The following is a 24,299-nucleotide window of genomic DNA, read 5'->3' as shown; positions in this document are numbered from 1 at the left end:
GTTTGTCCGTACAGTTACAGTATGAAGCGGCTCAGTTTACTGGCTCTATTATTTTTGGGTTCCTGTACACTCGGTAAGTTCAGACATTTTATTCTTCTAATGTTTTATTATTTATTTACCTTTATACGTGCTTATCTCAAATTAACTGAACAGAACTGATTTTAATCGTTTTATGCAAGGAATGACCCGCAAAGAGAGATTTCATTTACGCTGGACTACAAGTAAATTAACAGTAACTACACATTACTAACTGTAATTAAAAGAATCGAATCTGGCATTTACATTTTCAGCATTTAGCACACGATTGTATTCAAAGTGACTTACAGTACTGTGACAGTCTAACCAATTGAGGGTTAGGGGCCTTGCTCAAGGACCCAACAGTGACTACCTGGCAGTGGTGGGGCTTGAACCAGCGACCCTTTGATTACTAGTCCAGTACCTTAACCACTGGGCTACCTTAACCAACTGCCCTTCTATTTGTTAAATGGGAGCACAACAACATTTTCTTCTACATGACCGAATGTTTGTGTGTGTGTGTGTGTGTGTGTGTGTGTGTGTGTGTGTGTGGAGTCCCTGCGATGGACTGGCATGACCCTAATTGGATAAGCGGTTAAGACAATGTTAAGAGTGAGTGTTAAACAATTTTGGCTCCCACCATCAATCTCCATCCAATCTAAAAGTAAACAGGAACGTTAAACAATATTTTTATCGCAAAAATTCTCTTAGTGGGGATTTTTGTTTCTTGAAACCATTTGTAAGATTAAGATAAAAAAAAAAAAACTGGTCTGGTAATGCCAGTGTGTCATTATCATGCAGTGAACGACTCATTTTCCAAGAGTCAACATACCGACATAAACATATCAGACTGGAAAATGCCTCTACACTGGGAATTTGTACTAGGACACTTGGGATGGTCTCTTCAACCCTGAATTTGGTCTATAATTTCAACATGATTGCTCACAACTTACTTAAGTAGTTGTGTTTTATCTAAGCTTTATTTAAGTACTTCATGTGTTTTAGGGCAAGCTGTAGCCTAGTGGTTAAGGTACTGGACTAGTAACCAGAAGGTTGCTGGTTCAAGCCCCACCACTGCCAGGTTGCTACTGTTGAGCACTTGAGTAAGGCCCTTAACCCTCAATTGCTCAGACTGTATACTGTAACTGTACTGTAAGTCGCTTTGGATAAATGTGTCTGCTAAATGCCGAAAATGTAAATGTTATCTTAGGGATTACTCAGCATTAAGATAAAAAGTTGGATTACTAAATGTATTCATGAGCTTTTGGTGCTCATATGGATACAATGAAACTATTGGTCCAGCTTTGGCTACCATAAAGGTGCATGAGGTGGGGTAGAATTTGGGCTCCGATGGTTATGAGTGGATTGGAATTATTTTATTCTCTTAACTTTTTCGCTGACCTTCTCACATTCAGAACTTTTATGACTGCATCAGTGTCATAAAGTATGATTCACCTTCTAGGTAAAGTATGATTCACCTTCTAGGTATCCTTATTTACTTGCGTAAAGACATTCCACTGTTAGTATTTGTTTCTATTCATTTTAATAAGAACAGATGAGAAAACGTAGAGGAATTAATGTAGGCACTACATTATACTGATGTTTATCATGTTGCTACTACCGAATTGATGTGCATTGAGAAACAAGCTTACAACAACATTGCTTACAATTTGCAAACCTGTTTTTCAAGTCAAGTCAAATTTATTTATATAGCGCTGTTTACAATGGACATTTTCTCAAAGCAACTTTACAGAATCCAGGACCAACAGACCAATAACCCCTGTTGAGCAAGCCGAGGGCAACAGTGGCAAGGAAAAACTCCCTTAAAATTACAGGAAGAAACCTTGAGAGGAACCAGACTCAGCAGGGACCCATCCTCTTTGGGTGGCCTGCAGGATAACATCTTTAACATCTAATGCATTTTTAGAATATTTCCTATTATTATAGAATATATTTGTTTTCATTTTTAGTAGTGATAATGGCATCTACACAATGCGGCTGGAATTGGTTGGCCCTTACAAATCTGTTTACAAACTGGGATAGAAAGATATTGTAAAATGAAGTAAAAGGAAAATTGAGTGTGTACAGTGTTGTGATGTGTTGGTTTTCATCCTTTGTCAGTGGCAGGTATGCCAAGCTTTTTGTTACATTTACATTTGTAGCATTTGTACAATTGTACCACATCCTTTGGGTATTGAAACTTCAAATCACATTGTGTAACCTCAGATGTTGTGTAACAAGGTGCTCAAACATGTTTCGAACCCTCACAATTAGGGGGAACTTCCCCCTCACGAGATAAAGTTTTTTAAAGCTCTGCTACCTTTATATATTATTGAAGTAAAGTTTCCTGATATTACTCACTGCCCTCAGGGGCCTCACACAGGTGCGCTGTTTGTCTTGGTTTTGCTCAGAGTATTTAAAACTTAGTTCTGAGTTTTTCTGATTCTTGTTATAGTTATAGTTACTTATAGAGTGTACTTTCTACAACACTGGTCATTTAATCACTTTAAAAAGCAAGATGAGCATTTTTTACCAAAACATGACAGTATGTTGCAATTGACCTGAAGAATGAGCAGTGATAAACCACAGCACATTAGATAGTGATTATAATTTTACATAGTCAATCAGACTATGCAGACATGCCTGTATAGAAAACTAATAAACTAATTAATTCAAACAGTATTTAACCACCCTTCGTTTTTTTTTTGCTTGTTTTGATTTATAAATACATCAAATACATCAAGTTTAGTGGCCTTCCTATTCAGCAGATCTTAATCCAACAAGGAGTACTGACTGTAGTGCGTCAGCTTTTTTGTTATTGAATTGTGTTTACACTATGTAAACTGTAGGCGTACAGTCAGATTCCATGGTGATCAGTTTCTGATGACAAAACGCTGTTGTGTTGATAATTTTGGTTGAAGCACTTTTTCGCCTGCTGGCAATGACAGTAGTGGTGAGGATGGCCACCATTCAAGTCATATCTGGGCATTGGGGTTTTTATTTGTTTTGGGGTCAGGGGAATGAACAAGGTGCAACTGGTCTGCAACATTATACACCGCAAGCTCACTATAGACAGTTATTGTATACTCACAAAGTGCATAGGCATTGTAGGTATCATCTATTATCTGCCAAACTTGAAGTGTGTTAACCTCTTTCTCTTTCTATTTTCAGTGTGTAGCGACCTGCCAACCCCTAAGAATATTACTCTTCTTACTCGCAACATGAATTTTGTGCTGGAATGGGATTGGACTTCAGATCAGGATGCAGACTGCTCAGATATTACCTTCACAGCCGAGTACCTGGCGTAAGACAATATCTTCACATTGGACCTGTTCTTTGTCAGCATTTTTATTGCTAAGTCATTACTTCTAATGCTGTTGCAAGCAATTAGAAACCCAGCTAACCACATACTTTTTCATATAAAGGTTTAAGCTGTTAGATCAGATCATGTTACCATTGGATCCTAAACCACTAATGTAATATTGGCTGGCCACATGGACTACCATTACTAATGTGGAATAGCTATGTAGTTTTATGAGCTAAACAAAAAATAAATAAAAAAAGGAATGGTATTTTTAAGCTAATCATGTTGTCTTGCAGTGACTAAGATGCCCATATGCCTGGTGGAGACACAACAATCCCATTTTAAATTCATGGCCATTAATACAAATGCTGGGATTGAGAAAGCATCTATTCTAAACTATTTTTAAAAAGTTGGGTGTCCACTTACTTTGATCACATAGTGTTTGTTAAATTAATGCAAACAAATGTATAAGGATTTATAAGGAGACAGTAGACAAGTTTGCTTGTAATTGGGTGTAATTAATTTGCATATGCCCTGTTAATCAGTGAGACACTAGCAAATTACAACAAGTCTGATAGTTCATGTATACGGGATAGGTAAACATTCTTCTTTAGTTATGAGTTTGAAAATCTAGAGGTGGATGCTCAGGTGGCGCAGCGGTAAACCATGCTAGCGCACCAGAGCTGACATTTCAAACTCGTCGGTTCGAAACTCTGCCATCCTGATGCAATTACGACCTCTGCCGGCTGGTTGATCGTGCCAGCACATAGTCGAGGGAGAATGTAGACAGGGTGTGTTTCTCAGTACACAAAGCTGATTCGCATATGAACTCGCCTCGTGCGGGTGAAACGATGCAGTCGGCTACTGCGCACGCGTCGGAGGGGGCGTGTGTCAATCTCGCTCTCCTCAATCAGGATGGGGATCAGCATCAGTGGAGTGAAAGCATAATGCAATTGGGTAATTGGATATGCTAAAAAGGGAGAAAAAATGCATAAACAAAAATATATACAGTGGAACCTTGACTTATGAGTGACCCAACTCACGAAATTTCCGAGATACGAGTCATCGCTTGGTCGATTTTTTTGCTTTGTCATATGAGCCAAGATCTGAGTTACGAGCTTACGCCACCCGCCACCAGGTAGCCCAGCGAGCGTTCAGTTCATGTGGTTATCTTGCCGTGCAAGCATCTCTGTCAAGTGAGATTAAGGAAGTGTTGGGAATGTGGGAGAAAATAAAGAGTTTATTGAAAAGAAACACCCTGAAAAAGTTGCAACAGGTCGTGCGTTGGCGCTGTGCAACGACACTTGCCTCACTCATTTTCGAAACATTTTGAAAGCAAGTAAGAAACAAACCTCCTTGGACAGGTTTTTATTGAAACGCCCTGCAAGTGAAAGCGAGGAAAGTGTGGCGAAAAAGACAAATGTCAGTGAAGAACACGAAGATTAAGTGAAGTGAAAAAAATAAAAATAAATAAAAAAGTTTAGCGATAAAGTGTAGTAGAGTGTGTTATCTCCTTCACCTCCGCCAGCAAGGTACTGTTCTGTAATACACTTAATAAAACAAGTTTATTTCTTTACATTCTTCAACTTTCTTTTTGTATTCAAGTAGACATGGATAGCATGCGGCCCTCCTCAGCAAGCAAGGGTGTCATGTGACAGGAAACAAAAACTACAAAGCGAGCCACCAGGGTCTGCGAGTGGGTTGTGCAGGTAGCAGGGGTCACCAGAGTGCATATGGGATTGGATATATTCAATATGGGACAAAAAGTGAACTGAATATAACAAAAGCCAAAAGTATTGAAATGTTCTTGACTAATTGTCATGTTATATACAATAGATTTTAATTTTGTTTATGTTCGTTCTTTTTCTTTGTACTTAAATATAAACAGTTGTTCACTCTGAATAGCACCTGTGGCCAGTCGGAAGCTAAAATAGTTTTTGTGTGATTTATTCTAGCATTCTGATCTCAATCTTATGTTCATTGTAAACTTCTCTCTGTAACAGTAAATTCAAGATAACAAGGCCTCCAAAAAAGCAGAACTGGAAGTCTTTGTGTGTAGCGACGACTGAACGCCGCTGCGATTTTACCTCAGCACTCCTGCATTATCTCGGTGTGTGGCTGCTACGTGTGAGGGCTCAATGTGGCTACAACGTATCGTCCTGGGTCCAGATCGAGTTCTGTCCTGACCGGGATGGTAAGAATTTGCTTAATATTATTATTATTTAATTATTTAAAGTTGCTTGAGGTGGCTAAATGTCAATGTCGGAAACGTCTTCCTGACTGAGACCTTTAATTATTACTTTTTAAAACCTTGATCTAAATGTGAGTACAAAGGCTTAGACTGAGCAGATGGGCTGCATTTATTTGTCATATATACATACACACATGTTCTGTACAATGAAGTTCTTTGTCCACACATCCCAGCTGGTTTGGAAGCTGTGGTCAGAGTGCAGGGTTAGCCATTATATGGCTGCTTTTAAAGGCCTTGCTCAAGGGTTCAACAGTGCCTGCAGGTGACTGCAGGTTCAATTGATAGCCAAAGCTTTACCCACTAGGCTGCTTTAATGTGCTTCTTCACTTCTGCTTGCCCAGTAAATAACAGAGATGGGTGTGTTCAGTGGTGCACCACATGCATCAGGAATCCTGTCCAGTTGTGGTTTTGAGTAAACCAGATACTCATCCAAAGTTACTTACAAAAGTCTTTGCTTAATATTTGCTATAGTACGAATAATATGAGAACAAAAATCTGCTAAATTCCTGTTGGGAGAAAATACAGGTAGAAAAGTAAATGTCTCTGTATTATTATTTTTAATTAGGAGACATTAATGAATGCGCAGTCAGTTTCTATTAAAGTCTCTGCGATCTGAACAGTTAGATAGGTGCTTTTTTAGGTTTTTAGCTTTGTAAAGCAGACTGAATTTAATGTGAGCAGATAGAAGAAGTCACTAAAGAAAGCGCAGCAGCGAGGCAGCACTTTGCTTGATTGAAACAGGAGTGTGGGAACTAAACAGTCTTAACATTAACATTTGCATTACCGTAATAAGCCTGCCTAAGTCATCACAAACTATCAGCAGTCCTGTGCATGTTAAATATCACAGTTGTTTTGTGTATGTATGTATGGCAGTATCACAGTATGACCATTTCACCATGCCAATGCTTTTTTCCCAGCTCTTCTTGGACCACCCTCTGCAGTGAGTGTGACTCCTGTTAATGGCTTGCTACAGGTCGCCATCACTGACCCTCTGTCCAATACCAATGGCTCCATGAAAGAGTGGCTGCCCAGGATGTACTATCTTATTCAGTACTGGGAAAAAAATTCAAAGACTCAGGTAGGTGCACGCATGCGATTCAAAAAATACTGTGGGGCCAGTGATAGTTCAGTGGTTAAGGTACTGGGCTAGTAAGCAGAAGGTTGCCGGTTCAAGTTGCCACCACCAAGTTGCCACTGTTGGGTCCCTGAGCAAGGCCCTTAACCCTCAATTGCTCATCGTGTTCAGGTCATTGTGTAAGTCGCTTTGGATAAAAGCGTCTGCTAAATGCTGAAAATGTAAATGTAAATGTAAAAAAGCCTGTGCTAAGCACGTAGATGAACTCTGTGTTTGAAGTCTCAATCAGTTCAAAGCTGTATTGGCATTACCATGTCAGAAATGTGGGGAAATAAATAATTACTTAGATTTGAATATTCTAGCCATATATGACCTATTCTTGCAGTTTACCTCGATGTGTAACAGTAATGGGACTGTTTGAAAATGTTTGTTAAACACTCCTTTTTTTAATGTCACCAGCCAGGACCAAACACTAAAGACACATCATTATGAAAAAGGGGGTTCTTCTTATTCACTTGTATCAACTACATAACCTAAAGTAGGACATGGTGCAGAAATAATATGTCAGTCATTATTATTGAAATACACAAAAACTCAGATATGAGCACAGACCAGAAAGTACTATTTACTATTTGTATTCAATTTCCCATTGCACTTGGGAAAGCTCTGCCACTTGTGACATTTATACAGAAGACCATGCATTTCTCTGTGTATTCCTCAGCCTCCTGTGTCAGCACATTGACCAGACACATCCAGCCTTCTCTTTCTCAAACTTGGTCTTAGTCTGTAAGGAGCCCGGCCAAGGTTTTGAAATGGGAACAAGCTTGCAGCCAGGTGTTTACTTATGTTTGGCCACTTATTTAGCAAATTGGTTATCAGAAATGACCATTATAATCGTTAGTGTGGTATTTTCTTTAGAATTTGCAAAAAGAAAAAAACGCATGTGCACCTGTTTAAAAAGTAGGCGTGAGTAAAACCTGTGCATTTAAATATATAGCCTAATGCTTAACTTCCTCCACTGTTCTAGAGGTATCCTGAACATTTCGTACTAGGTTTAAAATTTCACTGGGTTTGCATAGGATTCATTGCTAAAAGGCTTGCTGCTAATGCTTCACCATTTGCACTGTGTGCTTACACCGTCATTAAATAAACTTCACTAGTTGCTTTCACTTATAGACAAATTGGCTGTGCACCCCTGATGTCACACGTTACTCTAATCTGACCACATTTTTCAGTAACAAGTAATCTAACGAGTTACTATTTCCAATCCAGAAATCAGATTAAAGTTACTTATCCAAGTTACTGTGCGTTACTATTTTTGCAACTTGGTGAGTGACGTCTGGCCTATGCGACAATTAAGTCACGAGCTGCGTCCGGAATCGCATACTTACAGAGTATGCACTAGATTGGAGGAAGTATGCACTACTCGGCCGGTAAAAAAGTACATACTTTCAGTACAGAAGTGTGCAGTATGCACACAACACCGCTACGTACTACACGTGGGGACGTGATGACGTAATATCACCATAGTTACAGACCAAAATTTTGGATATTTATCGTCTTTTTGTTATTTATTTGTCTTTCAAAATTTTATTTTATTTTATTTATCTTACTTACACTTGTGAACAGAGGACTCCGTTTTCTGCTATCTTTCTTGTTTCTTATTCCGCTTCAATCGCCTACGCAGCTCCAGTTGCATTACGGCAGCTGCTGAATGTAACTAATAAAGTAACTTGTAATCTAACTTAGTTACTTTTAAAATCAAGTAATCAATAAAGTAACTAAGTTACTTTTTAAAGGTAACTATGCCATCACTGCTGTTGACTGACTAGTCAGGCCCATCTCTAATGTATAAATGTATTCCGAAATATATATATTTTCTTATAGTCGGTAAATGTAATTGCATTTTTATATTCTTTCCTATAGCAAGTTTAGTAAAAGTAGAATGTTCAGCCACTTCTATTGCTAATGGGTGTTAACACTTTGTCTGCACAGAGCACTGGCCTTAACCTTATTCAAATTGTTGTGGAATGCCTTAGAATGGAATGTCTAACAAGCTCATTGTCAGCTGTCCACATACTTTTATATTATTAATTAGTTTTTAGCTTTTGACAGCGTATTTGCTTCCTTTGACAAAGTTATTCGGACACTCCTAATAAATTCACATGGTTCAGCCACACCCATTCCTAATAGGTATAAAACATATTAAATAAATAATCTGGTGTTGGTGTGTGAAAACTCCAATGGCCTGCACAACCCCATTCAATATACTTTTAGGATGAATCCAAATGTCAATCGCAAGGCAGGCAATTGACCTCTCCAGTGTTGGTGTCCGATCTCACAAAGGCCCTTATAGCTTGACTATAGTTTTAAAATACAGTATGTAACAAGCTCATGGTCTGGTGCTCACATAATTCTGGGTATATATTATAGCTCACATCAAAGTGACAGGCTGTCATAAATATTTGAAAGGTAGAATTGTTAGTAATGGTGACGGTGTGTTCTGCCCTGTTCATTGCTACTAATACTGCGTCTTTTAATTTCAACACAACCCTAACCATAGTCTTAAAAAATCGTACACACCTGCATTCTTAGTAAAGCCATACCCTCCCTGTTTTCTACGTTTCATAACGCTGGAAGAGAACACCTGGATGTGTCATGTTTAAAAATACTTTGTACTTTCAGTTTTTTTCTCTTTTGGTTTAACTGTCATAAGAACTTTATAAATATGAGCATTAAACTGAAAATACAACCCCAATTTCAAAAACTGTTAATGCAGTACTTTAAATTCAAACAAAAACAGAAAGCTGTTTAGAGGTCATATTAAAAATAGCACAAGGAAGAGATTATTTAATTTTTTACTGGAAATACAGTCAGATTTTTGTATCCGCATGTTCTGTATCCATGGATTCAACCAATCACTGATCTAAAATATTCTTTAAAAAATGTAGGCCGCTCAGGTGGCGCAGCCGTAAAAACACACGCTGGAACCAGAGCTGGGATCTCGAATACATTGTATCGAATCTCAGCTCTGCCTGCCGGCTAAGGCTGAGCAGCCACATGAACAACGATTGGCCTGTTGTTCAGATGGGCGGGACTAAGCCGGATGGGGTCTCTCTCTCATAACTCTGTCTCTGCTGGCTGATTGATGGCGCCTGCATAGAGATGAGAAAAGAGTGCTCTCAGGGTGCGTCTCCCCGTACACAACGCTAAGCTGCACTGCACTCGTCAAAGTGTAGATGATAAGATGCATACGGCATGCTGCCCACGTGTCGGGGGGGGGGCATGGGTTAGCTTCGTTCTCCTCAATCAGAGCAGGGATCGGCATTGGTGAAGAGGAAGCATGACGCAATTGGGCAATTGGACGCCCTAAAAAGGGAAAAAAGGGGGGAAATGCATAAAGAACATACAGGGGTTGGACAAAATAACTGAAACACCTGGTTTTAGACCACAATAATTTATTAGTATGGTGTAGGGCAGGGGTCAGCAACCTATGGCACGCGTGCCAAAGCTGGCACTTGAAGCACGTTTGTCTGGCACTCTGATTGGTAAGAGTAAAAAAAATTATTTCATGCTCAGGGTTGCGCCTTATTAGTTGGATCCGTCCTTACACCCTTATGCCATATGCTCACTCCCGACACCTTAATTAACCTTAACAACCATAAATTACTCCACCTTAACCTCCTCCACCTATGGTCAGTTAAGGTTGAGTAATTTATGCTAGTTAAGGTTAATCAAGGTGTCAGAAGTGAGTCAGCTTTCAGTTTTGTGCAAAACGTGGTATAGCATGGCTGCTAAACGTGCAAAAGTGGATGTTCGTTCAGTTCAACAAGACTGGACAGATTTGTATGGATTTATTCAACAAAAAGACCAGCCTGTGTATGCTATGTGCGGTGAAAGCATCGTTTGTCGCACCTCAAGTGTGCGCTGCCATTTTGAGACAAAGCACCAAAGCTCATTTAAGGATGATGCTGACAAAATGGAATCAATCAAACGAGCAATTTCAAGGTACAAGAAACAAACCAGTGTTCTTCAAAAATTAAGCCAGTAAGTTCACCTCATATACACTACAGATGGATCATCTTTGTAGAGAGTCAGGGACAAGGATCACACTGACAAGATTAATTAACTGATTAATTGGTGTATGTCACATACATAGCAACAGTTTGTGTTATATGACGTATTCTATGGCACACTTATTACTTCATCTTCAACCTATTTTTTTCAATCGGCACAGAGTACAAAAAAGGTTGCCGACCCCTGGTGTAGGGCCTCCTTTTGCGGCCAATACAGCGTCAATTCGTCTTGGAAATGACATATACAAGTCCTGCACAGTGGTCAGAGGGATTTTAAGCCATTCTTCTTGCAGGATAGTGGCCAGGTCACTACGTGATGCTGGTGGAGGAAAACGTTTCCTCACTCGCTTCTCCAAAACACCCCAAAGTGGCTCAATAATATTTAGATCTGGTGACTGTGCAGGCCTTGGGAGATGTTCAACTTAACTTTCATGTTCATCAAACCAATCTTTCACCAGTCTTGCTGTGTGTATTGGTCATCCTGATACACGGCACCGCCATTGGATGCACATGGTCCTCCAGAATGGTTCGGTAGTCCTTGGCAGTGACGCGCCCATCTAGCACAAATATTGGGCCAAGGGAATGCCATGATATGGCAGCCCAAACCATCACTGATCCACCCCCATGCTTCACTCTGGGCATGCAACAGTCTGGGTGGTACGCTTCTTTGGGGCTTCTCCACACCGTAACTCTCCCGGATGTGGGGAAAACAGTAAAGGTGGACTCATCAGAGAACAATACATGTTTCACATTGTCCACAGCCCAAGATTTGCGCTCCTTGCACCATTGAAACCGACGTTTGGCATTGGCACGAGTGACCAAAGGTTTGGCTATAGCAGCCCGGCCGTGTATATTGACCCTGTGGAGCTCCCGACGGACAGTTCTGGTGGAAACAGGAGAGTTGAGGTGCACATTTAATTCTGCCGTGATTTGGGCAGCCGTGGTTTTATGTTTTTTGGATACAATCCGGGTTAGCACCCGAACATCCCTTTCAGACAGCTTCCTCTTGCGTCCACAGTTAATCCTGTTGGATGTGGTTTGTCCTTCTTGGTGGTATGCTGACATTACCCTGGATACCGTGGCTCTTGATACACCACAAAGACTTGCTGTCTTGGTCACAGATGCACCAGCAAGACGTGCACCAACAATTTGTCCTCTTTTGAACTCTGGTATGTCACCCATAATGTTGTGTGCATTGCAATATTTTGAGCAAAACTATGCTCTTACCCTGCTAATTGAACCTTCACACTCTGCTCTTACTGGTGCAATGTGCAATTAATTAAGATTGGCCACCAGACTGGTCCAATTTAGCCATGAAACCTCCCACACTAAAATGACAGGTGTTTCAGTTATTTTGTCCAACCCCTGTATATAAAAAAAAATGTAAAAATAAATCCAGAAACTTCCAAAAACTCTGAACCTGGTTCTTCCAAGGTGGAGATCCTGCTGACATCCTTATAGTATAGGGAAGAATACACCTAGGCTATATTGCCAGAACCTTTATATTTTTGGGAATGAAGCATCTGCAGATTTTGATATTTGCGGGGGGGTCACATTTGCTGAAGTAACAAGGAACCTCGTCTATGTCCCTCCATCATTCACAATCCGATAGCACATCTGAGTTTCGATCATGCATTTGTCGGACTAGTGCGTTAGACCGCTGTTCCACCTGAATGCCTAGCAATGTAAAACAAAAACAAAAACTTGTCTCTCAAACATTTGTCGCTGAGTATTTAAACGCAGATTGTCTGACCTATAATGACAGCTTGTGCTCTTTTCTGTGGATTTAACAATCTTCCCTCTTCTTGAGCTTGTCGGAAAAGATTATCACAGTTATTCTGATTCTACCTAGATCAACCCTAATACCTATCGGGCTTGTTTTATTTCCTCAAACATTCCAGTGATGAAGTTGATAATAAAGATATGGTTACAGATATAAAATAATTGGAACAAAATGTCTGCTATTTATTTTCCAGCTGTTAGAGATTTCTGACACAGAGGTTACCATAGATCACTCACTCACTCACTTTCTTAACCGCTTATCCAATTAGGGTCTTCGATGCTGGAGCCTATCCCAGCTTTTCAATGGGCGCAAGGCACACAGTAACACCCTGGACGGGGCGCCAGTCTACCACAGCGCAGACATACATAAACACACCCATTCACCTATTGTTTTTGGACTGTGGGAGGAAACCGGAGCTCCCGGAGGAAACCCACGCAGACACTGGGAGAACAGGTAAACTCCGCACAGAAAGGACCCGGACCACCCCGCCTGGGGATCGAATCCAGGACCTTCTTGCTCTGAGGCGACAGTGATACCCACTGAGCCACCGTGCTGCCCTTTCCATAGATCAAGGATGTGTTAAAAAAAAAAACTTCTAAAAGAATAGAAGAAGAAAATACGAAATCTTACATTTACAGCATTTAGTGGACGCTTTTATCCAGAGCGACTTACAGTACCGTGACAGTATATTGTCTGTGCAATTGAGGGTTAAGGGGCAACCTGGCAATGGCGGGGCTTGAACCAGCAACTCTCAGTTATGCTTAGTTTTTAGTAGTCTAGACTTTAAGTTGTTTTTTTTTCACTGTTTGTGTCCAGTTTACATAACATTCACATGGATTTGTTACATTAAGTTGATGGGTATCATTACTTTCTTTTAACCCCAAAAATTGAATTGTCTAGTTGAATAGTCTGAACACTCTTGAATAGATGCTGTTTTTATCCAAAAACAGGAAAATTCTCATTCTTGAAAACCTCTATGGAAAATGAGTTAGTATGAAGCAATGTTGCCTACATGCTGCACTCATAGTGTGACTGAAAAGTACTTGTCAAGTCTTGTTTTACCTGACACACACACCCAAACATGGGGAAACTCCATCTCTTACTTTCTCTATCCAGACACCCAATGAACTAAAAACTTCATATAACCTGGTGATTCTGCCTAACCTGGAGAGCTGGACATGGCACTGTGTGAGAGTTCAGTCCCGTGATGACTTCTACAACAAGACCAGTGCTTTCAGTCCTACGTACTGCGCTCAGACTGATGGTAAGAACTATTTTTGATTAAAAAAGACTCAACTGCTTTAAAAACATCAGAGAAGTATGATGTGTAGAGCTCAGGAGGTTTTAGAATCAGTAGGACCACCACCCAAAAACCCTTTTGTTGGAAAACAATGCTTATTTGTAACAATTGCGGCACGGTGGCTAAGTGGGTAGCACTGTCGCCTCACAGCAAGAAGGTCCTGGGTTCGAGGGTCCAGGTGGGGCGGTCCAGGTTCTTTTTTGTGTGGAGTTTGCATGTTCTCCCCGTGTCCGTGTGGGTTTCCTCCGGGTACTCTGGTTTCCTCCCACAGTCCAAAGACATGCAGATGAGGTGAACTGGAGACACTAAATTGTCCATGACTGTGTTCAATATAACCTTGTGAACTGATGAACCTTGTGTAATGAGTAACTACCGTTCCTGTCATGAATGTAACAAAAGTGTAAAACATGACGTTAAAATCCTAATAAACAAACAAACATTTGTAACAATTACAAAACAATTTCATAACAGTTGTGCTTGTCATGGTGAGGGATATTTTACATTTTGGACTGATAGAAGTTACTTCTTGTAGTTGTTTATGCCCAATAACATGAAGGCTTTGGTGTCTGGATGATTACTGGGGCTCAAATTGAAGATCATTATAATACTGGTGTTGAGATGAATGTGACAACACAGTGCATTGAACTTCCCATGCAGGTAAAATGCCCTTGGTACCTCCCATCTACTGTCAAAAGCACCTACAATAAGCAAGCAGGCAACTGGATCAGAACTGGATTGGTTTACCCGATGAAGAGATTTCACCACATATGTTCTTACTGCTTCCATGTGATCCTACCTCCCATACATAAATATGAAAGTAATTAAACTGGTTTTATTTTTACTTTGTTCTGTAAGATTGTACTGTAGTATTCATGGAGAGTGTAGTAAAGTCAGTGATTCGCTGAGGTGCGCTTACTTTGTTCAGCCATTTTCTTTTACATGACATTTGCATAGCAAACCCTATCCTCATTCCCTTAATAACTAGCACCTTAACTCAGGAACTTGATTTGCATGGTTGTCTTTACTGTGATGAGTCATTCATGGTGGTCTGCAGAGGCCAACTAGGCTTCAAGCGAAAAAACTGAAAGTACTGAAAGCAAAGTTAATCTTAACCCTTGTATTAAAGTATCATGCATTTAATAACAACTCACGAGTCTAAGTCTGTAAACACTGGATCAGGAGCTTTTCGAAACAATACTATGTATATTCAATCCCCTCATTGTGGCTCCAAAATTATCCACTCTTACTGGAAAACGTTTTACAAGATATCGGAGTGTGTCCTGATTGGTCCTTACCTTGTGCGCAGGGGTCATACTGGGTCATCCAGGAAAGTCACTTATACAAACAGTTGCCACAGAGTTAAAAGTGTGGAATTTATTTGAAACGTCCATTTTTTGGTCATACAGTGTATGTCTTCCATACAATATTTAGTTGTGTGCAACTATTATTACTACTTTTTAAATAACAGAATAATATGTAAAACAGAATAATAAATCAATAAATGTGTATATATGTATGTTAATATGTGCGTCAATTGAAGACCTTCCTTGTTGTTGTTTTAAAACACCCATTACATTTGCATCCAAATTGGACTTTTTTCGGAAGTGTCTAGGAACTCTCCTCATGACTAGATAAAGTGCAGAATCAGATAACATTATATGTTTGGGGACTAAACCGATCAGCCATAACATTAAAACCACCTCCTTGTTTCTACACACACTGTCCATTTTATCAGCTCCACTTACCTTATAGAAGCACTTTGTAGTTCTGCAATTACTGACTGTAGTCCATCTGTTTCTCTGCATGCTTTGTTAGCCCCCTTTCATACTGTTCTTCAATGGTCAGGACCACCACAGAGTAGGTATTATTTGGGTGGTGGATCATTCTCAGCACTGCAGTGACACTGACATGGTGGTTGTGTGTTAGTGTGTGTTGTGCTGGTATGAGTGAATAATGTACGTAGTACACTGATCAGCCAAAACATTTGGATCATTCCCAAAAATTTGCATGGCAATGTCTATTTCTGGACAATTGTCCAAGTAATGATCAGGGGTATATTAAATATGGTATGATGATAGTTACTCTTAGTACTTTTGTTAAAGGCAGCAGATATGATTAGGCGTAAAAACCTAAGGGTCAAAACATTATGGTTAAAGTGTCTTCAAAACAGCAAACGGGTACTTGGAGTCAGTTGTGGAGAGTACCCATTTACAGTAACTGGAAAAGGGGCAAGCCACAAGCTTCTGACAGGTTGTTGGTTGTCTGTCAGGTATGGCCAAACAGAAGAGCTACTGTGGCTCAAACTTTCACTCATTTTACTGATGATGAGGTGGGTGTGTCACAGCAGTCAGAGCATTGAATCCTTCATTCTGCAGAAGAGATTGCACCAGGATACACTGTAGGGCGATCTGTCTGGCAGCGTTTAGAATTTTAAGGTGTCCATGTGTTGGTGGGTCACTGCTGTTTTGACAGCGTATTAGGGTGTGAACCTAAAGCTCCTTAAATATTACAAGGAAGAAACCTTTAGAGGAACCAGGCTCAATAGTGACCTCCGTCCTGCTTGAGTAGCCTAGAGGAATAGATTAAATAAACTAGTTATGTAAATATCACAAAACGTATAATTGAAAAGCGCAAAGCATTTATTTAGAGTTTATCATTATTAATTCAGTTTAGTCTGTGGTAGAATAAAGACAGTGGGTGATTTGTGGACATTGTGAGTGTAGTCACTGCTGAATTTGTAAAGATTCAAATTTTCACTTAAATTGTTAGGCTGATGATGTGATTTGTAATGAGAAATTTGAGAAACAATTTGAGAAAAATACAAAATAGAATCATAGAAATAAAACATTGTTTTTTGTGGTCAGGCACCTGTGACAACCAGTGACATGAGAAATAAGGGAACTGTGAAAAGAAGACATTGCCCAACTGGTTTCATTAATTACCTTTTTAAAGACCCAGTTAAAGATCTATTTATTAATCTGGATCCAGTCCATTGATTCTTTTGCTGTGACGTCCCAAATGTACAGAACATCATTTGCATGTGACAGCACTTGGTGACAACACTAGGGCAGAAACATTTTTCCTTAGAGAAGTATTTCCTCTTACCCTGTTGTTTGATGTTAGCCATAATGCCACATTAACTTTAGCATTTGTACTAAAATAATTCTTTACTAGGAATGAAAAGTTCTAGAAATAATAAATAATACAGGTTAACAGTATTCTCTATACGGCCAGAAGTAATTGCTAACCTGACCATGAGCTTGCTGGACATCCCATTTTAAAAACAAATTATATTGAAATAGAGTGACCTTTATGTGATATTTTAGCTATAACAACAGCCACTCTTCTGGAAATGCTTCTCACAAGACTTTGAAGTATGTCTGTAGGAATTTAGTTATGGTAGTTATGTATGTAGGGATGTAACGATGCACCACAAGACTGTTAAAAATTAGTGCATATGTGCCGTGATTCGAATCGGTCATTCATTTAAGATGAATCGATATTCACTTTAAACAGCAGAGGGCACTGGCGCTATTCACCCTGCCTGGTTGACGGCACTTCACAAAGTTGCCAGGTAGGGGATTTTTCAGCCAAATTGATTTACCTGAGGATACTTTCTTTATTTGTATTATTCATTTATTTATATAATGTTGGATTTGTTTTTAAATTTCATTTCAGTTTTTTTTTACACAATAAGCATTATTTGGCATAGTTTGTACCTACCTCAGAAATAAAAGGGCATTTATTATTTAGATAAATAAAAGATAAGCACAAATACAGTATTTAAAAAAAAAAAAGAGAAATAATAAAAGGAAACTTTGTCATTTGTCTTTACTTTGTTCATTTTGTTTAATAAAATTGGTAAAAAATCGTATTGTGAATCGTATTGCAGAGTGTTTCGAGAGAGGTAGAGTGTATCGTTACGTCCCTAGTAGTTTAAGAAAGCCTCAATTGATGTTCCAGTTCATTTCAAAGCTGTTCAGTGGGGCTGAGGTCAGGGCTCTCTGCAGGCCACTGGAGTTTCTTTAAACAAAGCTTTTCATCGTGTTTTTATAGGCCTTGCTTTGTGCACAGGGGTACAGCCATGCTGGAACAGGAACTTCCTTAAACTGTTGTTACAGTGTTGGACATTATAGCTGAAACACATGTATTCAAATATCAGAATGGGTGTACAATACTTTTGTCCATTGCATTTCTATGTGCCATAATGTATGCAGCAGAGATTTCAAAGTCCAGAACGTTGTGTGTGAGGTAGAAGTACTAGGGTTACTATGCTAAATCCTGACATTGTTTTTAATTTTCCACAGCTGGCCTTGCCAAATTTGGTTTGTTTTTTATGGTTCTGCTTTGATTTTCTCCAGTGACTTCAATGTCCTCCCACTGGTTCCTGTAAATTGTCCACAAGAATGAGTGATTTAGAGATTAAGTGTGTGTTTCTAAACAGGCTCCAGTCTCACCACCATGTTTCTCAATGGATAAAGTGATTGCTCATGATGAATAGAATAGTAATAAAAAGGCATAATAATTGTATTAAAACCCATGTCTGTTTTAAAACCCACTGCTATTGGGAAACAAAGTCCTGCTTCATTTGACCTGAACATGTATTGTTATAGAAGATCATAAGGATTTCCTGCACTAAATGTTTCCTACTTAAACTTTGCTGATTGTGTGTTTCCAGGTCAGACTCCATACTGGAAGATGTTTCTATTTTTTCTGTTGTCTTTGGTGCTGAGTTTCCTGGTGGTGCTGGGAATCTACGGTTGGGTCCACTGGTTAAGTAAGGTGGCGAAAAACATCTTCTACCCCTCAGTATCACTGCCCACCCACATCCGTGAGGTAAGCATTTTCATCAGGGCTTTAAAATGATGTTGAGTAAATACAGACACACAAAATGAAAAACAGACACACGAGATGCAGTTGGTAGTTCTGTTATTCCTATATAGTCACTGTTTACAATACACTATATAAACAACAGCATTGGGACACCCATTCTTTATATATATATATATATATATATATATATACAGGGGTTGGACAATGAAACTGAAACACCTGGTTTTAGACCACAATAATTTATTAGTATGGTGTAGGGCCTCCTTTTGCGGCCAATACAGCGTCAATTCGTCCTGCACAGTGGTCAGAGGGATTTTAAGCCATTCTTCTTGCAGGATAGTGGCCAGGTCACTACGTGATGCTGGTGGAGGAAAACGTTTCCTGACTCGCTTCTCCAAAACACCCCAAAGTCGTTGGTGCACGTCTTGCTGGCGCATCTGTGACCAAGACAGCAAGTCTTTGTGATGTATCAAGAGCCACGGTATCCAGGGTAATGTCAGCATACCACCAAGAAGGACAAACCACATCCAACAGGATTAACTGTGGACGCAAGAGGAAGCTGTCTGAAAGGGATGTTCGGGTGCTATCCCGGATTGTATCCAAAAAACATAAAACCACGGCTGCCCAAATCACGGCAGAATTAAATGTGCACCTCAACTCTCCTGTTTCCACCAGAACTGTCCGTCGGGAGCTCCACAGGGTCAATATACACGGCCGGGCTGCTATAGCCAAACCTTTGGTCACTCGTGCCAATGCCAAACGTCGGTTTCAATGGTGCAAGGAGCGCAAATCTTGGGCTGTGGACAATGTGAAACATGTATTGTTCTCTGATGAGTCCACCTTTACTGTTTTCCCCACATCCGGGAGAGTTACGGTGTGGAGAAGCCGCAAAGAAGCGTACCACCCAGACTGTTGCATGCCCAGAGTGAAGCATGGGGGTGGATCAGTGATGGTTTGGGCTGCCATATCATGGCATTCCCTTGGCCCAATACTTGTGCTAGATGGGCGCGTCACCTGCCATGGACTACCGAACCATTCTGGAGGACCATGTGCATCCAATGGTTCAAACATTGTATCCTGAAGGCGGTGCCGTGTATCAGGATGTCAATGCACCAATACACACAGCAAGACTGGTGAAAGATTGGTTTGATGAACATGAAAGTGAAGTTGAACATCTCCCATGGCCTGCACAGTCACCAGATCTAAATATTATTGAGCCACTTTGGGGTGTTTTGGAGAAGCGAGTCAGGAAACGTTTTCCTCCACCAGCATCACGTAGTGACCTGGCCACTATCCTGCAAGAAGAATGGCTTAAAATCCCTCTGACCACTGTGCAGGACTTGTATATGTCATTTCCAAGACGAATTGATGCTGTATTGGCCGCAAAAGGAGGCCCTACACCATACTAAAAAATTATTGTGGTCTAAAACCAGGTGTTTCAGTTTAATTGTCCAACCCCTGTATATATATATATATATGCATTTTCTCCCCATTTTGCTCCCGATTTAGCACACTCAATTTTTGTCTTCCGCTGCTGAGAGATACCAGATTGCATCCAAACAGAGAACGTCGCTGTACACGCCTCTTCCGACTCGTGTACAGCCCTCCTCTCAGGCGTTTCAGGCGTCTCTTCCGCCAATCAGGGTCCTTACACCGCGTATGAAGACCCCACCCACACATTGTCCGGCCCCCAGCCTGCTGATACGGTAGGGCTGCACGATATTTCGTTTCAGCATCGTCATCGCGATGTGTGCATGCGCGATAGTCACATCGCAGGACGTGCGATGTTTCTTAATGCAAATTATATCAAATACGTCACGCTACAACTTTTTTGCTGCTTGACACAAAACGAAAATTCACACCGTTCTCATTTTCAATGACTGCTCACACGCCTTGTGTACTGAGCAGCATCCAGTCAGAGGACTCATAGGATCCGGGTTCATTGAGATTTCGGACTCGTGATTCCTGATTCAGTACAAAGATTCGAATCATTAACCCGGTTGATTCAGGAACCGCCCAGCTCTAGTATTGAACAGTCTTATCTGCAGCATTCTCTCCCATTGATAAAAATACGGAACAAAGCGCATTTAGTTTTCAAATACGGAACGATTCCGTATTTTGCGGGACGGTTGGCAACCCTAGTCACAGCGCTAACATGTCAATATGACATCTCGATTCGTGTACAGAAAACGGTTACATTTGCTGACAAGCCCAAACTTGCTAATAAAAACACTCGTTAAAAATCAATAATTGTTTATTTATGTTTTAAAATAACTTTGTCCGCTCCGTCAGCCATGTTTATTTTTCTGTGAGAGAAGAGATATTGAAGCTTTCTTAGTTTAATGCTCAGTTTCAACCAAGTACAAAGATGTAGCTGGTCATAATCTTTTGTATCCCTTGTAGGCACCACCCTTTTTCACAGATGAGCCCCTTATTTAGAGTAAAATACATGCATTATTAATATTATTAATAATGTGGTGAAAATTCCTGCATTTTTTTAATATCACAATATATATCGCAGGGGGAAAAAAATCGCAATGTCAGTTTTTTCCAATATCGTGCAGCCCTATGATACGGTCCCCAATTAGTATCTGCTGCAGGCCCTGCCAATTATGCCCGACAGATGGCGCCCAGCCGACCGAGTTTTGAACCCAAAGCTGTGTCCGGAATCGCATACTTACAGTGTACGTACTAGATTTGAGGAAGTATGCACTACTCGGCCAGTAAAGAAGTACATACTTTTAGTACATAAGTGTGCAGTATGCACACAACACCCCTACGTACTACATCCGCCATCTTACCAACGTCAAGTGATGACGTGAGGATGTGATGACATAATATCTCCATAGTTACAGACAACATGCTCATTTCAAACCCCACTCGCCAACATTTCGGATATTTATCGTGTTTTTGCGCTAATCATAATGTTATTTAGGGTTGTAAGCAATAATAATATTTTTATTTTATTTATCTTACTTACACTTGTAAACAGAGGACTCCACCATCTTTCTTGTTTCTTCTTTCGCTTCGAACACCTACGCAGCTCCAGTTGAATTATGGGATACATTAGCAGACCGCAAGTGTGCATCATTTGCATACTAAAACATGGCTGCCCAATAAGTTCTGCCGTACCTTTTTATGTATACTACGTATTCGGACACACTAACTGCTCTCGCGTACTTATTCTGCGTACTATTGAGTATGGAAGTCTTAGATTCCGGACGCAGCCCAGGAGTCCAGTAATCGGTTCTGGTGTGCTAGCGGAATATCCCGGTGCGCCACCTGGGCACCACCCATTCTAATTCTAATTTACAATCGCTAACAGGTGCAATATACAGTATCAATTATATATTAAAAAAAAACATGCTTTCAACTTTTTAGCAACAGTTTGTGTGGGTTGAAAGCTTTTCCAGGGAGTATTCACACTTTGTGCCCAAAAGTTTCAGAATAGGCTTTGGATCTGCTCAGGGTGAATAATTATTCATGGAAAAGGTTGTGATTTAATTTTTGACTCTTCATTTTACCAGTACCTGTTTGACTCGGCTGCTTCGGATGCACCACAGTTGCTGAGCGCCGAGCCAGACGTGGAGATTTGCTGCGAGAGGCTGGAGGTCCTTACAACAGATCCTGGTGTTGCTGAGGTTACCCAGGTCATCATGGAGGACCGTGAACCACCAGACATCTTCAGGCAAAGTGGCAGAATGTGGAGCTGTCACAGTAGTGGCGATTCTGGTATTTACTCCACAGAGGAGGGCTCGGGTCTCAGGCAGAACGGAAGTGGAGAAGTAAAGATGAAGAAGATTGCTGGAATGAATGAGAGCGATGAGCTGGATGAAAGAATGCAGACTGTAAGCGTTTAGTCTTTGAAAACAGCTTTTCTCAATTTTGTTCTGTATCTGTGGTAAAGGCACAAGAGTGTACCTGCTTTTATATGGAGGAGGTACACTAGATGCTTAAAGTATGTGGACACCTGAACATGAGCTTGTTGGACATCTCGTGCTCAAAACCATGAGTGAAAATATGCACCTATACCTGCCTCCACTTTTTTCAGAAGGCTTTCATTGGGATAGAGGTCAGTGCTCTGTGCAGGTCACACGGGTCAGCAATGGGTGAGGCCTACCTAAATTTCAATGCCATGAAAATTGCATCACGGACTGTGAAATGAGCCTTTTCTTGTGTAATATGCAAAAATTGAATGATTGTGTTTAGCGATTTAACGTTTTTCATTGGTGTAGCGTTCAAGTGCCTCACGTTTACTGGTAATTTGCACTATAAGGCATTCCTAGCAATCCTATGACTGCAATCGGTTAGTTAAAATGCCCAAGATGTTGATGTGTAATGCAGCTAAAAAAAACTACTCAGGTAACTGAGTTTGGAAAACTCCCAAACATTTCTGTGGACGCGATGGTATCAAAACAGACGAGAATTTCATGTTATTGATACCATTGCTGGGTTTATAGTCAACCGTTCCTAGGTTTACAATCAACAGTTAAAGTAGGCTGTGCTGTGTATTGTAGCTTTCTTTTATTCTGTCTTTCAATTTATGAGTGTTATTTAATGACTGCCATGAAATGTGGCACTTTACTTTACTTTCAAATTTTCCCATGAATATAGTAGGACCCCAGCAAAGGGTGTTGCTAAATTAACTGTACTCAATAATAAGAAAGGGTGTCCACATACTTCTGGCCATAGAGGTTAGGTTGATCCCTTAACAAAAATAAGCTTTATCTTTAAAGGCATGCACGTGTTAACCATATACAGTGGGGCCAAAAAGTCTAAGACCACCTGTGAAACTGCTTCTATTGAGTGCGTGTTTTTTTCTATTTATTTATGCTTTTTCTCTTGATTTAGCATAGTCAATTTGTCTTCCGCTGCTGGGGATCCCTGATTGCATTTGAGGAAGGTATATTTCCTGCTCACGCTTCCTCCGACCTTAGCAGACCCTTTCTTTTACACCCATGCATTCTGCACAGGTGCCTCTATCCGCTAAAACCCACATAGTCCGGTCATCCTGCCCTAGCAGACACGGTAGCCAATTAAAGTCTGCTGCAGGCACTGCCAGTTATGCCCAGCCGACTGGTGGCAATGCAGAGTTTCGAACCGAGGTGTTCAGAGTATCGGCGCTGGTGTGCTAGTGAAATATCCCGCTGCGCCACCTAGGCGCCCAAAATCAACAAATATCAGAGTTTCTGTACAGCCACCTGAGCTAGAGCCCATCAAAAATACATGAGGGCTCTTAAAGACCAAGAAGGCCAAGCAAAATAAAATCTATTTCACTATGGTCTCTGACTTTGAAACCTTTGTACACTGATGAGCCAAAACTGTGGTATCTGGTACCAGGACATTACCACCCAGTCCTTTACCTTCTTTACGTTGCAAGGTGGATCGTCCTAAAGTGCATCGTGGTACCATTGCATCTGCAGGTAAATAATACACGTCTGGACGCCCACAGGATCTTAGAGAACACAGGATTCGTTGACCAGTCGACCTTCTTACGCTACTCTGATATCCAGTTCTGATGCCTGTGTACCCATTGTAGGTGCTTTCAACTGTGGACAGAGGTTAGCATGGTCACTTTGGCTGGCCTGCAACCACACAGCCCCATACACAGAAGGGTTTGATGCACTGTGTTGTGACATATTAACTTCATTACCAGTATTAA

General features: G+C 40.5%; 1 protein-coding gene across 1 annotated transcript; it reads left to right on the top strand.

The window, feature by feature from the left end:
- il10rb (interleukin 10 receptor, beta) lies at positions 1–22,531 on the top strand. The gene is made up of 7 exons (XM_063005557.1): positions 1–73; positions 3,187–3,319; positions 5,323–5,513; positions 6,488–6,648; positions 13,621–13,768; positions 18,483–18,640; positions 22,165–22,531. The coding sequence occupies exons 1-7, from the start codon at positions 22–24 to the stop codon at positions 22,495–22,497; spliced, it is 1,176 nt and encodes a 391-aa protein (XP_062861627.1). The 5' UTR covers positions 1–21; the 3' UTR covers positions 22,498–22,531.
- The last annotated feature ends 1,768 nt before the right edge of the window (positions 22,532–24,299 follow it).

The sequence above is a fragment of the Trichomycterus rosablanca genome, chromosome 12, assembly GCF_030014385.1.
Source record: "Trichomycterus rosablanca isolate fTriRos1 chromosome 12, fTriRos1.hap1, whole genome shotgun sequence".
Lineage (NCBI taxonomy): Eukaryota > Metazoa > Chordata > Actinopteri > Siluriformes > Trichomycteridae > Trichomycterus > Trichomycterus rosablanca.
This window is presented reverse-complemented; position numbering and strand designations above follow the sequence as displayed.

Coding starts and splice junctions, on each gene's coding strand:
- il10rb (XM_063005557.1), top strand. CDS start 22: ATGAAGCGGCTCAGTTTACTGGCTCTATTATTTTTGGGTTCCTGTACA. Junction 5,514..6,487: donor GTTCTGTCCTGACCGGGATG/GTAAGAATTTGC, acceptor CTTTTTTCCCAG/CTCTTCTTGGACCACCCTCT. Junction 13,769..18,482: donor GTACTGCGCTCAGACTGATG/GTAAGAACTATT, acceptor GTGTGTTTCCAG/GTCAGACTCCATACTGGAAG.